Below are 17266 nucleotides of genomic sequence, written 5' to 3'. Positions count from 1 at the left end.
AAGGCTCTGTGCTCAGCATAGAGTCTACTCAAGTTTCTCTCTCTCTCTGTGTCCCTTCCCCCTGCCCTCCCTCTCTCTCAAAAATAAGTAAATCTTAAAAAAAAAAAAAAAAATTACAGCAATCCTACGATGTAGGCACTATTATTATTCCCAAGAGGACGACTGAGGCAGAGGATAGTAAGTCATAAACTCAAGTACATACAGTTAGTAAACAGTAGTCAGAACTAGTCAGGACTCAAACCCAGCTTATCTGGTTTCAGAACCCAAGCTCTTAACCACTAACTATACTAATACATAACAAAAAAGGCACAAAGTGTCAATGAGGAGCTATAAAAAGGAGATCCAGAGAGAACTCTCCTGTAGGAATTGAAGTTTAAGGTGAGGGTATGACCTTTAATAAGACTTCATCCTAACTAAGAACGAATAAGAAGCTCCTGGGGTTTATCAGCATGAGAGTGAGATGATCAGATTGCACTTTATAAAAAGGCCAATCCAGCTACAGCACACATCAATAACTGGAGAAGTTCAAGGTGATTAGCTTGGAGGTTCAGGCAGTAATGCAAATAAGAGACAAGGAAGCCTTGAGCTAAGAGAGGAGAAAGGTTGTTGCTGGATTTAAGAGAGCTTAATGACATCAGTAGCAGTGGGCACCAGGGACTGGTTTTATGTTGAGGGAAGGATGGCCTCTAAGTTTTTCACTTGAGGGATGGGGCAGAAGGATGGCACTGCTATGTATTTAAGTGGGCAACAGCGTTAGAAGAAAAGGTTTTGAGGAAAAGGAAAATAATTTCTAGGTCAGACCTGAGTGTGCAGTGCCTATGAAGCATCCTTATGAGATAAAAAGACTAAATCACGTACACCAACAGGTATGGAGCTCAGAAGGAAGTGTAGGATGGAGATTACATACATTGCTACAATAATGGCTTTTTCGTGGGGGGTGAAAATCCCTTTTGGATTTCTTCTGGTTAGGGAAAACAGGCACTAATGTAGTCTTTCCTGGAAAAGTGAAGAGGCCTAACAAACTTTGGCAAGTAGGGGATATACTTCCCTTTACGCCATTGTGGCTTATGAAAGGTTTCATTGGATCCTATGGTCTACTTTTGGATAGCTGGGAAAATCTGTATTTGAAAAGGAGAATACAGAATGATAAAAGACCTTAGGAACTATAATTTTTTTTAAAGATTTATTTATTTGATAGAGGGAGAGGGCATGCACAAGCACGTGTATGAGCAGGAGGAGGAGCAGAGAGGAGGACAAGCAGACTCCCTGCTGAGAGCTAAACTGACCTTATGACCCTGATATTATGACCTTGAGCCCAAATCAAGAGTCAAATGCTTATTAACCAACTGAGTCACTCAGGCACCCCAGGAGCTACAAAATTTAAAGGCTGGGCAGAAAAATACAATGTAAAGTGAAAACAGACAGATACAAAAACACTGAATATGGTGACTAAAAATTTTTCAATATTTATACAGGTGCATTTGAGAAACAATGGCCTTAAAATAGGAAGAGGTTTGGGTAAATTCAGGACACTTAAGACTTGTGACATATGTTTAAAATTAAGGGGTACAATCTTTCCATAAATGTACATTAAATGGCTACCTGCTTCTCTTGATTCTAATGATTGTTATTTGTAATGGATTGGCTACTGGTAATGAGATACCAGGTATCAGGTGTTGTACAAGGAGAGTCTCCAGACTCTTGAGATAAGACAACGTGAGACATCAGGCTTTTTGTAATGAGAGATGGGACATAAAATCAATAAAAAAATAATAAAATCATTCAATAAAAGACAAGCACTTCTTAACCATGTACTCCTATATCTTTGCTATATTAGTATGAGGAACAGAAAAAAACTTATATTACCTTATACACTTCACTAAAGCCACCTCTACCAAGCAGATGAAGTAATAAATATCTTTCATTTAACGTTGGGTGATCTTTGAACCTTAAGGGTGGGAGAAAAAGACACTTAGGCACATAAAAACATATACAAAAAGGTTCCTTCCATAATAAAGTTCCATACTCTCTCTTTACTCTGAGCTTTCTTTCTTTCTCACTCTACTGGTAATTTTGAATTCCATTCCATACCACTTTTCATTCTCCACCTGCACGACTACTTTTAATCTTAACTCTTTGGTGTCTGCTAAGCTTAACATTTGTAGCTGAACATTCAGGTTCAATAACCAATAGCACTGATAAAAACTCACCAACTACTGTAATTCTAAGAACTTTATGAAATCCCACAACTAGGCAGTAGGAATGATTTCCTGTGGAAAAATATACTTTTATATTGGGAGTATGGTTAATCAAGATTTTATAGGAGTATTGACATATGATTAAAAATAATTGTATGAAAAAAAATTGTATGTATAAAGTGGCCTTCATACATGATTAGATTTTACTGTCTTTGGACTTCTATAAATAAAATTTTAATTCCCAATTAATGAAATGAAAGTTTTAAAAAGAAACTTAGGAAAAAAAACACTCAGAGATAATACTCATTAGTATTTAACACTTATTGCTCCTGCTATATATTAAGCACTCACATGTATTAATTCATTCATTTCTCAGCCAACTCTATGAAGCAGGCCTTGCTACTATCTCTTATTTTACAGACGAGGGCACCACTGCATAGAAAGCTTAAGTAACTTGCTCAGGTCAACAGTTAATACATGATAAGACTTAGCAGAAAAATGTGATTCCAAAATATGCACTCTTGAAATAAAAACAAAACAAAAACAATGAAAGCTTTATTAATTCCAGGAATAAATGTATTTTTAAAATTCAAAATCAATTGAATATAGCTTTGACAATTTCTTTTCTTGAAGAACCTGTTAATAAAAGAGATTTCTGCTAAGGTGTGTGTGTGTGTGTGTGTGTGTGTGTGTGTTTAAAGTAAACTCTACCCTCAATTTGAGGCTCAAACTCACAACCTGCAATCAAGAGTCGAATGCTCTACTAACTTAACTGAGCCAGCCAGGCACTCCTCTGTTTAGTTTTAAAGGAAATGTAAAGCTGTAACAATTCACTTAATTCTCATCAAGTGGACTAAGTCACATCCAGAAATAAATTTGAACATAATCTTCTGAAGAGCCAAGTGTAAATTAGTTTTGTCCTATCTGTTTTATTAGAATTTTCATCTGGTTACATTTTAGGTTATTCCATAACTGTATTATTTTCATTCACCTTATACATAGGAAGGATCTACATATTTATGAATTATACATACACAAGTGATCATGAATAGGCCTTCCCTTAAAAATAAGATATTCATAGTTCAAAAGAAACTGGCCATTTCCAATTGTGATATTCATATTAGATCACGAAGCTTTAAATGACAAGTCTTACAGATAAAGTATAAAAAGACACTCTTCCTCTCCATCAATCAAATCCAAGTAGTACCTTGCTTAATTTCAATCTTCTTCATAAAGCTCCCACCAGTCCATAGTTATTTTCTCTTCTTTTGAGTTCCATTAGCATTTAATATCTATGGCACCCATTTTGATAAGCAGGAATAAGGGCAGAGGCTGTGACTTTAATTTTTATTTTTTTCTACAGTTTTTGCATAAATCCTTTTAGTTGAAATAATTTCAACTATGGCTTACTGAGATCCTGTTAGTTGAAATAATTTCTCCTTCACTATGTAATATTAACTTTGATATTCAGCCAACAAATATTCATTTTGTGTCTAGCATATGCCAGGCACTGGTCTAGGCTCTGGGGATATAGCAAGAACAAAATGAAGTCTCTGCTCTCGTGTAGCTTACATTCTAATGTGAGGAGACAGACAATAACTAAAAAATAAAACTGTAATTCCAGGTAGTGAAAAATGCTATGAAAAAATAAAGCAAGGCAAAGATAATGAGAGAGGGGATGGAGTGAGGCAAGACTACTATCTTATACAGGGTGGCCTAAGGACAGCCTCTCTAATGATCAATCATTTGGAGTGAAATAAAGAGTAAGGCACTCAGATATTTGAAAAGAACACTTCAGGCAGAGGAAATGGCAAGGACAAAGTCCTGAGATGGGAATGTGCTAAATAAACATGTTCGAGGGGCCAGCTTATCTACAACATTATAAATGAGGGGAGGATGACAGAGATGCTGGTGGTGAGGTGGCCAGAGATGAGATAATGCATGGCCTTCTGAGCATGGGAAGGACTTTGGATCTTTTTCTAAGTGCTCTGAGAAGCCCCCCAACAAGGAAATACTGTTTATGCTCTCCATAGGAGAGAAAACTTTTATCATGTAAAACTTTAAAATATGAATAATGACTCACTGCGAATTATCTTCATTATTTATTCTTTTGAGCTCTCGAATGTGAAGATTTCTGACTCTTTCCAAACGTTCAAGTTCTGCCTGGATTTCTGCCTCTTCCTGAAAATGAAGAGAGGGGACTATAACAAGCTCAATTTATTTGCAATATAAAAAAGATATTTTTACCCATGCATCAAATTTTTTTACAGTGACAGGAAGAATAGTATATTATAAAGTACCACTGAGTTAAAAGACCAAAGTGCACTTTTCAATGCCTGAAAGATGGAAAGAGATACGGCAAAGCCTATTTCAAGAAACCATCCTCCACATAAAAATCTATACCTAATGAGATGCTGAGTTTTATTCTGTAGTACAAGAAATCTATTTTTATAATATCTAAACTGAAAATGACTGCAAGGTTGTTGAAACTGACTTATAATACAAAGTGAGATGAAAGTTTTATTTCTGGTACATCCCAATTTTAATTTAAGAGGGAATAATTTAGTAATACAAAACAAATGAAATGAATGTATTTTACAAAAGTCAAAAAAGGAAGAAAGGAAGAAAACAGAACTGATTATTTCTAGTCCTTACAATGTTTGAAATACACAAACACACACACACACACACGCAATCTGACTACTGATAAATCCCACTGTCATCTTAGAGATTCTAAAACAGAAATTATATGGATAGCTATGGTAGATCCTCAGTTATCAGAGCAGCACTAGGCAAATCCTAAAGAAATTTAACATTTAATATAAAAATTTTGGTATTTTTCATGTCTCAAAATAGATAATTTTGAGAACATTAAAAAAAAACTAGACCTCAAATTAACCACCACCCATCTTACACATCTCTTTGATTTGTCAATATAAATAAAATTGAATACTACATAAGGGACAAATAAAATACATCAAATTTCAGGGCAAAATTCTAGAAATGCCCAATTTTATAGTATTTCTGAATATTTGTTGAGTAAATAAACTGCCTTGGCCTAAATGTATACCCATTACCATTATAAATCTACACTACATGGAACAGAGGTTGTTTTTGAATATCAGACATAAATATTTCTGTATTATATTAGCACCTTTTCTTTTAATGATTTATCTTCTGATTTAAAAGATCCTTTATCTAAAAAATACTTCTGAAGTTTACATTGAAAATATAAGTATCATTTCATTCCAAAGCAGACAGTAAGCGATATAAAGGCTATAATACCTTTACCTAAGCTTAACCTTAAAGGAATATTCTAAGTATGATGAAGAAAAACAAATGTTCACAGATTAAAAAAACTAAATCTAAAAGTATGCTGTTGGGATCCCTGGGTGACGCAGCGGTTTGGCGCCTGTCTTTGGCCCAGGGCGCGATCCTGGAGACCCGGGATTGAATCCCATGTCGGGCTCCCGGTGCATGGAGCCTGCTTCTCCTCTGCCTATGTCTCTGCCTCTCTCTCTCTCTCTGGGACTATCATAAATAAATAAAAATTTTTTAAAAATTACATTAAAAAAATAAATAAAAGTATGCTGTTTGTATTCCACTTGACCCTTAAGGTTATTATTATTATTTTTAAATGAAACTCAACTGCTACTTGTTGCAGAGGTATTTAATATAGAGTAGGCATTAGATGATAAATAGAAACTTTCAAAATAGATTTAAGTGAAAATAAATCTTTCTAGAATTTTGGGGAAATTTTTTTGAAATACATACACTAAACAGACTTAATGTAACTGAAATGTCTTCATTAATACAGTTTCAGTCACAAATATTTATTTTAATGAAAAAAGAAAAGGTAATATTCTAGGGGATTCAATAATTGAACACTCATTATATAGACAGGAAATAGATTAAAAACCTTTGGAACAAGACTCAAATCACAGCTTAATTGCCTTAATTAGTCTTATAAAGTAAAATAAGAAACTAGCTATATAGATATTTCTATGAAAAAATTCAAATTCATTTATACCACAGAAGGTAGAAAGTGGTAACCTTTTCTTTCCATATTACTAACATTTGTGGTCTCAAAATTTGCCATTACTCTGATTCTTACACATGTAGGAAGGTACTAAACAGTTAGTAGGTTGGTAGAATTTTAAATATCCAATAAAACTGTGAGATGTCTATTTGGATACCTACTGAAATAAGTTTTACCTTTTATTTGAAATTGTGGTATGGGGATACTATTTCAAAAGAATTTATGGAAATTAAATAAATATATGAGATTCAACTAGGTTGTTGATACACATAATTACATTTGCTTAATATTTTTGGTAATCTTCAGAGGTCTATACAATGGCAGTAACCAATATTACAAAATAAATACTTGTTAAAGCAAGTAAAATATATGTCTATGTCAGTTAAGGAAACGTTTTTTGTCCTCTATAAAACATGGCAGGCATGTCCCATAAAATCTTACAATCCAAAAGCACAGGCAAGATGCATTTGGCTTGAATTATAAAGTTTACAGGAAAAAACAAAATGTCAGAAGTACTAAGAGAAAAAAAAAAAAAGCTGGATCCTAAGTATTTAAGAGGAAATATCAAGGGAAGGAACTATAACCAAGTGTTTTTTTTTAATACCCGAGTCTTAAATACCAATAGACATAAAGTTTCCATAGTCAGTGAAATAGATTTACATCTTCCATATTGTAATTTAATATTTATTCCACACATCTTGGACCTTAAACCAAAGTGACAAACTTCTGGGGGAAAGATAATTCTGCAACTCTTAAGTAATTTCTCTTAAACTCCACTGGAAAAAAAAAGTATACATAACTGTTATGTACTGAAGGTCTGTGTTCCCCTCAAATTTATATGCTTAAGCCCTGAACCCCCAGAGTGATGGTATTTGTAGATGGGGCCTTTGGGAATTAGAATTAGGTTAGGTCATGAAGGCAGAGCCCTCCTGATGGGATTAGTGGCTTTGTAAGGAGGTAGGGGAGAGAGATCTAACCTCCCCATCCTGTCCCCTCTTTGTGGGAGCACAGAGAACTGGACATGTGAGGACTTGAGAAGGCAGCCATCTGAAACTAGAAGAAATAGATCCTCACAAGAAACTGAGCCCTGCTGGATTGGATGGACCCTGGTCTTGGATTTCCAGCTTCCAGAACTGTGAGAAAATTAATTTCTGTTGTTTAAGACACCTAGTCTACGGTATTTTGTTATGGCAGCCCAAACAGATTAATACACACACTTTCCGCTAATGTTAGGGCAATATGGCCTAGTACCCTTTCCTTATACAAATGGGCAAAGCCCAGTTTTGGTATGGAACCAGGGAACAACAGTCTAGAATACAGTAGTCTCATCAACTAATTTATATTCAGTGCAGTCATTTCCAAAGATATATCCTGTAAACTACATTCTCCTTGCTTGAGATCAACAATCTCTGGGCCGTCCTCAGAATTAATCATTTTCAGAGGGTTCAGGAGAAGCAAGTATGACCCAGACTTACAACTGACCTGAATTCATTACAGAATGGAATCCTCAAACCCGTGGCAAAACTAGGCCAGGTTACTAAAATACAAGAGAGAGAACTCAAATAGATAGACTGGGCTTAATACCAACTCTTAATCAAGTCATCCACTAGCTGAGCAGTTAAAGCAGGGGTCTAGAAGAAACAAAGATATAGATAGCATCTCTGGAAAAGAACAGATCTTGGTTGGCACATTATGCTGTAGAAGGGACAGGAGTAAGAACAGATTTTGAGAGAGGTAGGTTTGATGATCACATACAACTTTTCTGTTAAAACAGAAAAGATACAGCAATGGACAATTTGACGGTATTTTAAAATAAGCTCTTAATATTCTGAATTAAAACCCAAGTCATACAAGTATGCAACAACAGATCTCAATATTGCCTCATGGTTTAACCTGCAAAACACACCACCTTCAAAACTTTTAACTTTTAAATTTTTATATGGAAGGCAAATTCCAAGGGCAACTTAACCAAAATGGTTTGTCTTTCAGCGTAAGTTTGACATCAATATGCTTTCTATTTGTAGGCAAATTCTTTTTTGGCATCTTAATGTCCCCTCAGCTCACCATTCTAAGGCAATAGTATATGTAAAAACGCCAGGTTAAAACTGTTAGGTGGATTTTTGAGCATTCCCCATAATGGTAATTTTTAAAACAGCAATTATTAAAAGAAAGGTGGGGTGTGTAGGCATTAAAGCTATAAAGCTTTAAGAGTTATAAAATGCATTTTCACATGTAAAACTGATACATCTCCTGAAACAATTAAACATACTAGTTTAAATTTCTTTAACAAATCTTGAGTATGTTACATATTATATCCACAAAAACCCTATTTCAAAGAGCTGCTTTTCTTTCTTTTTTTTTTTTTAAGATTTTATTTATTTATTTGAGAGAGAGACAGCAGCAGAAATAGCGACCAGGGAGGAAAGGGAGAAGCAGGCTCCCCACTGTGCAGGGAGCCCAATGTGGGGCTTGATCCCAGAACCCTGGATCATGACCTGAGCAAAAGGCAGACACTTAATCAACTTAGCCACCCACGCGCCCCAAAGAGCTGCTTTTTGAGACAAGCCAAGATAAGTATTTTGACATATCATTCTCATCTTGCCTATAATCAATGAGAGTTGGTAACAAAGAAATTCTGTAGAGTGTATTATGAAGATGGCAGAAGATGAGAAAAGCTGATCACTTTGAACAGTCTACTCAACAGCACTATATAACATTACTTGGTCTAGGAAAACTAATTAAGAATGAGGTTTCAAAAAGTTTAACTCCAAATTCATTTTAGTAATATGAACAACATTAATCCCTCAAAAGTTGGTATCTGAAGGTCAAATTTTTTAATTTCATAAACCATAATGTCATTCTAAAAGTTTATCACCAGGAAAGTGACAGGTGAAATTAACAAAAGGCACTATTAAAAGCTAATGGAGAGGGCAGTGCAGAAAAGAAGAAGAAATGAACAATTTACTTCACCTTTATCCTTACGTCTCCAGGTTATTTCTATTATATGCTTTCAAATACTTTAAATATGGATATGAGATACATGAACCATTGGAAATATGAATCAACCAACAAACCGAAAGACCCCAAAGATAAAGCAAGTTTGAACTTACAGAGATAATCCTATTTTTGCTTGAATATGATTGTATAGATTGAAAATTGGGTAGGAGGCAGCGAGGGGACAAAAATTATGAAATTCCTGGGAGGCAGGGTTTATTCCTAACTATATAAATGCTTTCTTACTCCCCCCTCTCCAATCACTGAGCTGGTTCTTACTGATGAGCATACTGTATCTCCCTCAGATCTAGTTCACTGGTGTAATTATTTTAGAACCTTAATGTTTTCCTGTCTCTACACTTCATTTCCTTCTTTTTAGGGAGAGGGTGTGAGGTGTGGAGGTGGGGGTGGTATTTTATTCTCTTTTCAAATGCATAAATACATACATTAAAACCCGAGAGGGCAGCCCGGGTGGCTCAGCGGTTTAGCGCCGCCTTCGGCCCAGGGCGCAATCCTGGAGACCCAGGATCGAATCCCACGTCAGGCTCCCTGCATGGGGCCTGCTTCTTCTTCTCCCTGTGTCTCTGCCTCTCTCTCTCATGAATAAATAAATCTTAACAAAACCCTGAGAATAACTGTTAAAATAGGTTTGATTCTGTCAGTTCCCCCATTTAATTTAAACAAAACAAAATAAAAACCTTTCCAGCAGCAAATAAATGTAACAATACAACTGACTGGCAAAATTCAAATAATTTAGTACACTTCTTGAAAAAGAAATTGCAGCTGCTGTATTAGGAATTCCTTGATGTTAAACATGAACCAGATGCTGACATCACGCCACAGCACGTACGGGCACCATGCCTTACAGACTACTGTAGTCCTTTCCCCTGCTGCCTGCTTCCTTTGAACCTTTTTCAGGATTTGGGTCGATTCACAGACTTTTTTTTTTTAAGTATGAAATGATTTAACTTTCTACACAATGATGGGAAGAGCCCAGTCTTCTAGACTCTCTTGACGTACATGAATATACAGGTGACCCTTGAACATGGGTTTAAATTGCACGGGTCCACCTATAGGCAGATTTTTTCAACAAATATAGTAAAGTACTGTAACTATATTCTCCTTATAATTTTCTTTAATAACGTTTTCTTTTCTCTAGCTTATTGTAAGAATACAACATATAATATAGAAAATTTGTGTTAATTGACTGCTTATGTTATTGGTTAAGTCTTCTGGTTAACAGTAGGCTATCAGTTTAATTTTGGGGGAGGCAAGTTATTAGTAGGCTATTAGTAGTTAGATTTTGGGGAGGCAGAGTTTTGTACCCATGGGGGTGGAGGAGGGTTGATGTTCTTAACCCCTGAACTGTTCAAGCATCAACTGTAAAGGACATGGAGTTATAGTTCTGATTGGGAAGGGCCGGTGGCCAAGCAGTTTTCTTTTTTTGTGAAATAGTGATCTCTAGACTGAATTTACAAACATGAATTAATTAAACTCTGCTCTAACCAATGGCTAACATGACTTCTAAAATTCTGTTCAAAATTTTAAAAATTCCATTCTCTATAAAACAACTGGATTAATATTAAACATTACAGAAGCAAAACACATTTTATGTCTAAATTTTCATTTTGGAAAAAACATAAAATAAATTTTCATTTTGGTAATTGAAAATCTACTACCGAGTTAAGACATATGACTGTAAATGGGCAAACACAGAGCAAAGAATGTTTATGGATTCATAATAAGAGTAGGAGGTAATATATGAACAATGGAGTTTTCCTATCTACAGTCTGTCCCATGTTCTCTCAGCATAGTCATCTTTTATAGACAACTACTCATTTTTAAAAGGGAAGCAGTAGTAAGGACAGAATGTCAAGTTTAGAATTCTAACATTCTTCTTGGCACTTTTCTTGCCTACACATGCCAAGAAGTCAAGAACCTCATCACATTCTTCATGGGCTTAATTATGACCTTTTCTACTATAATGCATTTTCACCAGACTTCCATGGAAAATTACTGTCTATACAAGTAGCATCTTTTCTTATGTTCTGGAGAAATATAATGTACAATGTGGTTGGCTTTAATTGAGAGAAGAATTCCCAAGAGATTTCTTCTAGTCATGGCCATGAATATAAAGGTGAATACACAGATTTAGAGATTAAATCCTCTAGAATTATACTGTTCATTATTTTCATATTTTTATTCAAACCTAAAGTGACAAGAAATGTCACATATGCAAACTTATTCTCTGTGGTTATACTAAGGACTTGATAAATCAGATGACAATGGTATTCTAGAAAGAAAGACCAAAGGAGATATCAAACTTCAAGAGTATTTGGGGGTCAATTCACCTAAAACCAATGCCCTGTATTCTCCACTGTTCAAAAGGCTTGTAGACAATCCATTGTCTTCCATTTCAACTAGTTGCAAGGTCCACTGTGAAGGAGTGAGAAAAGAGCTGTGTGCTTGTTCTTGACCTGTAAAGATTTCATCATGGAAGATTAATACTGATGCTGCTGCTGCCTGTTACTGGTTGTTTCTCTTTGCAGGTGCCAATATCGGTCAGAGAACAGGATTTCAGTGGCAGAGTTGTTGCTATACTGTTATCTCTTCAGAACGGAGGCACAAGGAGAGATGAATGCCACATCGCAAGGAGCAAAGGAGAGAGAGAGAAAGAAATGGTGTCAGGTGGCATGTTGGATGTGATTTTTGTTTTAGTAGAGATTGAGATGACTGCAAATTGTTTAGCTGATTCCTTCGGTCTGCAAAGATACATTTGTGTTGGTGCTGATGATTCTTGACTAATCCTGTTTCAATTACAAGTTGGTTATGTTTTTCCAAAAAAAAACTTATGGCACTTATATTCAGAACTTACAAATCTTCTCTCTCTCTCTCTCTCTCTCTCACTCACTCATTCTCTTTCTTTTTCTTCCTCTCATGCACACACACAACTCAAACATATACATTATAAAGGCCAGTATCTACTAACACTATTTAATATTCCATACTGGGGTGTCAAATTTTCTATATGCATTATTTTCCTTCAGCTAATCAGATATTTTAAATCTAGAGGATTACAAAACTTGAAGACTAAAAAAAATAAAGAGTAACATACATCTGCATGCTGTTCACATCACACACTTGAGTAATAGCAGTGTCAAGACCATTCTTAGTCCTAGTAACTTTCAAAATTCTTATTTCCTCATCATTTTGGGATACTATGATAGTTAACTTGTATCATTTAAATAAAATATGACTACAGAGAGAATCTATTACAGGGATGATGGTTTTTCAGGAATTTTTTTAAAAAGTTATTTGTGTTAATTTAGTAATAATCCTAGAAAAGCATATCCATAGTTTTCTTCATTTCCAGAATAATCTAAACTATATAAACAGAAACCTAGCAGAATGCCTCACATCAAAAAGATAAATTCCCATAACTAGAATTTGTTGAAGACTGGTATCAAAACAGGATCAATCATAAAAGCTAATTGGCATATAATTTGTTAGTTTCCTTAAATCTATAGATTCCACATATGGCACAGGTACATAAAATAGGATAGTTAGTAGCCTTACCTCAAAGAACCAACTTTTTAAAGACAGAAAATAATTTCCACTGCAACTACAAGCTTTTAATAAGGGATAACTGGGTAAGTTTGTACATAATTACCTCAAGCGAAAAGTTGTTTTTTAAAAACTGTTTCAGGAATAATTTGCACAGTCTCCACAGATTTTAGTATATAGTTCTCTGTTCTATTCTGTTAAATCCTAAAGCTACATAAAAGGCAAGACTATGTTAGAGAGTATTTATAGTTTTTATTTTAAAAATGTGCTTTTTCAGTTGACCTTTAAAAATAAATTTAGAGTGAAAAGCAATATACCAGCTAATAAAAAATATTCTACCTAATATAATAGTCACTAACAATACTCAAGGAAAATAATATGTGAGGGAAAGAGAGCATTTGTGTGAAAAACTTAACTGTTCTACTTTACCTGCATGTTTCTGAAAAAAACAAAAAGCAAACATCACCTCTATTCTAAGATCGATGCAAAGAAAGTTACAAGTGAATTGATTCTTCTGAATGAATACAAAGAATCAATGTGCAAATCTACGTAAAATAGAAAAACTGTAGGAATAAGTATAGGTACCCTCCACTGGAATGGAAGCGGAAAAAGGTTCACATTTGGCTTTGCTGGTTACTAGCTGTATTAATTTTGACAAAACATAGGGAGAAGATCTTGGTATTCAAAAATTTAGCATTAATATTCACTCTAGAATGGTTAAAACTTCAAAGTCCATAAAATGTAATATCATGTAATCTTTCTGAAATAGGAATTTGAATCATGCCTGTTATCAAGCAGACTATGGATGTAAGTCAATCACATAGTGAATGAGTGAGCAATGATTTCATAAAAATAACTGAAAATATTAAAGAATTCTTGATATATTAAAAAAAAAGTGATGCTGCACAGTGACTTTCCTGATCTCAGAAAATAAAACTAGTAAGCCCTCAGCCCCAGAAACACGTGTTTGTGTTAGCCACTGACTGACTTTTGGAGACTTCTGCTTAACTTTTATTCCTTACTCTAGCACTCTAATAGTTTTGTTTTGTTTTGTTTTGTTTTTCACTCTAATAGTTTTGGATTTATAGTTCTAACCCTGCAGAATAGCACAGAATGTGAACTGAACTTTATGATTTATTCAATGGTAAATATACTTTTTTCATACTTCAGTTTACCTATTCAATTACTATGATGATCTTTATAAAACACAAAGCACATCATAAATTATTCATTTCAAGAAAAAGTAAATAGGCCTTCTAGTCTCTCATGTCCAAACAACATAGGCTCAATGAAATAAGTTTTCTCTTTTGGTGCCCACAAATCTAATCTAATAATTTTACTGAACTTTAAGAGCTTTTATTAAAGACAGAGAGAGAGAGAGAGAGAAAGAGAGAGAAAATGCTGGGTCTCCAAATCTAAACTCTAAGCTGACACAGTATAGGTTAATTCCTGTGTAGGTTACAAAGACCTCAAATATTCACATATCAGAACCAGCCTATGATAGAAATTATATATTACAAGTTGAGCACAGTTCATGTCAGCTTAATAAGCCCTGGAGCATAGGGAGCTGATAAGATAGAGGCTATTACATATTTTCTCTTGTTCTCTATGTGTTAAAAATGTCCAATCTACTTTTTTAGAAAACAGAATGACCTATTTTAATGGCCTATTTTCCAACCATGCTTTAGAATGCCAAATAACTTATTTTTAAAACACGTTGACTTAATGGTTATTATTTAATTTTGCAACTCTAAAATTAATATCCAGTGGTAAGCAGGCAGCTGTTAATTATTTGTGCTCTAAGATGACACTACTTATTCAAGTTTGTTCTCTATATGTACTACCAAAAACTTCTTTATAATGTATTCATTTTTCTCACCCAAAAGAGCCTCCTAGAAGAAAATGTGAGAATTCAAGACATGAGGGCATATTTCAGCATTAGTAGTTTATCCACTCTCCCAAAATATTCCTTGATATTGGTCAAAGAAAAGTAATATTATAAATTTGTTAAGAAGATAAAGTTAGAAATCTACAGCTGCTCAGTAAATCTGATAAAAGCTGAAAAAAATAAAACAGGAAAAAGATTATGAAGGGGACAATTATTAGAAAGAATGAGTAAATACAAAAAAATAAAAAGTCAAAACAGGAAAAGAGGCTAATATGGAGGTTAGACGAGAAAGTGTAATATTCTACAACAGCTTGCAACTGTTTATATAGTATCTAGATGTTTAGGTATACCTCATTTTACAACACTTACACAGAAATGTTTCAGAGAAACTAAACATTTTCAAAGTACCAGGAAAGCTTTAAAATCAACCAAGCACAACCAATCAAAACCAAACCCAAACCCTTCTCTGGAGCTTTTCAAAAAGTGAAGTATTTTTGGTAATACAAGTAGCCAATTCCTAATTTAACTGCTTTAAAATTTCAGGTTTTATACAACAGGTTTTTATTAAATAAGATACACACATGTAAAATCTCATTAGAGTAATTTGAAATTATTATATGTGAAGATAATAACCTTCCAGTTAAAGTGTCCCACTATCATGAAAAGCTGGTTAGAAAATAAATTATAAATCTTTACAGGGGACATCAAACATAGGTCTCTATGAATTCATTATCAAAATAGCTTAGGTGGATCCACAAATACCATTACTACATCTGTACTACAAAATCCTTCAAGAGTCCCATTACAGCTCCATCTGTTACAGATGGACAGACTAAAGTTGTCTACTGTATCTCAAAGACCAGGAAAAATAGTAATTACAACAAAACAAAATACACCTTAAAAAAAAGACCAGAATAAATCATTTTAGAATTTCCTGTTAAAGTAGTTTGGGGCTGAAACTTTTCTGAGCAGGGGCATAGACAGATATAGCATAGTTAAAAACACTAATGCAAATTATATATTTATATATATATTATATATTATATATATATATATATATATATATAAAATTCTGTTCTGGTCCCTGTAATTGAATGGCAAAGGGTCTGAAGCACCTTGATAGCATTCCAAAAAACAAAACAGTATGATAGCAGCTGCTACCAGAATGGGTTTCTCTGTCCTACTTCACCTTATCCCAGGAAGAGAACTTCTGAAGCTATCAATCTTCGATTAGTTTCCTAATTTAATTTCAGCGATTATTCAGCCTATTAAAAAATATGTAAGTAATGTGACAAAAAAACAGAATAAAAAATGGGTCAAAGAAAAAGTATTTTACATCTGTCAGTAACTTACTTTTGTTTTTTTTTTTTTTTTAGTAACTTACTTTTGAGTAGGAAAATCCACTCTATTTTTATTTGAAATGGCTTGAACTAAAAATATGAACTATTAAAAACAATGAACTGATTACAATTTCATAGTTTACAAATCAATACAAAGTTATACATTATAAAAATGTACTATACTAACACACAGCAACATTCTGATACATTATATAACTTTATACTATTCTGATGATTAGGTTCTTCTAAATTTGCCAATGTACATATATTAATTGAAACATCTCATCAAGCATTTGATAGCTTAAAAGTTAAGCCAAAGAAACAAGTTTGTTATTAATTTATAAATATTTATTATAAATAGACACAGACAATATGGAAATTTACATTTCATCTTAAAAATGAAGCATTTTTACAAAAATAGTATTTAAACAGAGTAATCTTAAGATCCTGTAAGTCTGGCCAGGAGTTACTTCTCCACTTAGGGACATGGTATTATCAGCATCTCAATGTTTATTTTTATTTTTATTTATTTATTTTTTCATCTCAATGTTTATAAGCTGCCACAAGGTAAAGGAATGTTATTTTAATATATTTAACTTAAAAATACAACTTTAATGCCCACCCCACCCCTCTGGTTTTTGGTCTCTCTGGGTACTTTCTCTCTTTAAATGACTTTTCCAAAAAGACTTATAATACAAACTTTCCACAACCTCCAGTAACAAACTAAATATTTAGCATATGCTTCACATACCTTTTTGAGATGTCCTAGTCTAAGTTTGAAAATTTCTTCCTGTTCATGATATTCTGCCAAAGTCAACCTGTTAAAAATGAAATTGTAATTCTAGATATTAAGATTAATAGTTATTTCTTATTTACAACCAGCAAAAGAACATAAAATAAATGGAAACACTACAATGTTGACAACTTTCAGCCCAAAATATAATAAGCAAAAAGTCCTTTAAAATATTCTTTAAAATGCGTCTAATACTTAAAGATGGAACAACTAATTCATAAATTCAGCAACTATTTAATAAATGCTATGTATCAAGTGATGTTCTAGAATTTCAATCCTAAGGGTACAATGAAAAAGACATTTTCTCCTTTCATTTTAGTTTGAACTTACATTCTATAGTTCCCACTAAGGAGGCAGAAAAGAAACAATTTAATAAAGAAATAAAATCATCCCAAACAACAGTAAGTGTTATGAAGAAAACAAAAAAGGGTGGTATGATAATGACTGTAT

At 33.7% G+C, this 17266-nt stretch overlaps 1 protein-coding gene across 4 annotated transcripts in view; it reads right to left on the bottom strand.

Moving 5' to 3' along the window:
- Positions 1-17266, bottom strand: part of TLK1 (tousled like kinase 1) — a 147604-nt gene that overhangs the window by 16039 nt on the left and 114299 nt on the right. For all 4 annotated transcript variants that reach the window (XM_077883195.1, XM_077883197.1, XM_077883196.1 and 1 more), the window contains 3 exons: positions 16775-16841; positions 4282-4379; positions 1867-1948 (listed from right to left, as the gene is read on the bottom strand). In XM_077883195.1, coding sequence (XP_077739321.1) covers positions 1867-1948; positions 4282-4379; positions 16775-16841 — 247 coding nt within the window. The remainder of the gene's footprint in view (positions 1-1866; positions 1949-4281; positions 4380-16774; positions 16842-17266) is intronic.

The sequence above is a fragment of the Canis aureus genome, chromosome 34 (assembly GCF_053574225.1).
Source record: "Canis aureus isolate CA01 chromosome 34, VMU_Caureus_v.1.0, whole genome shotgun sequence".
NCBI classification, from domain to species: Eukaryota; Metazoa; Chordata; class Mammalia; order Carnivora; family Canidae; genus Canis; species Canis aureus.
Note: the sequence above shows the minus strand (reverse complement) of the source record. Positions and strands in the feature narration are given on the sequence as shown.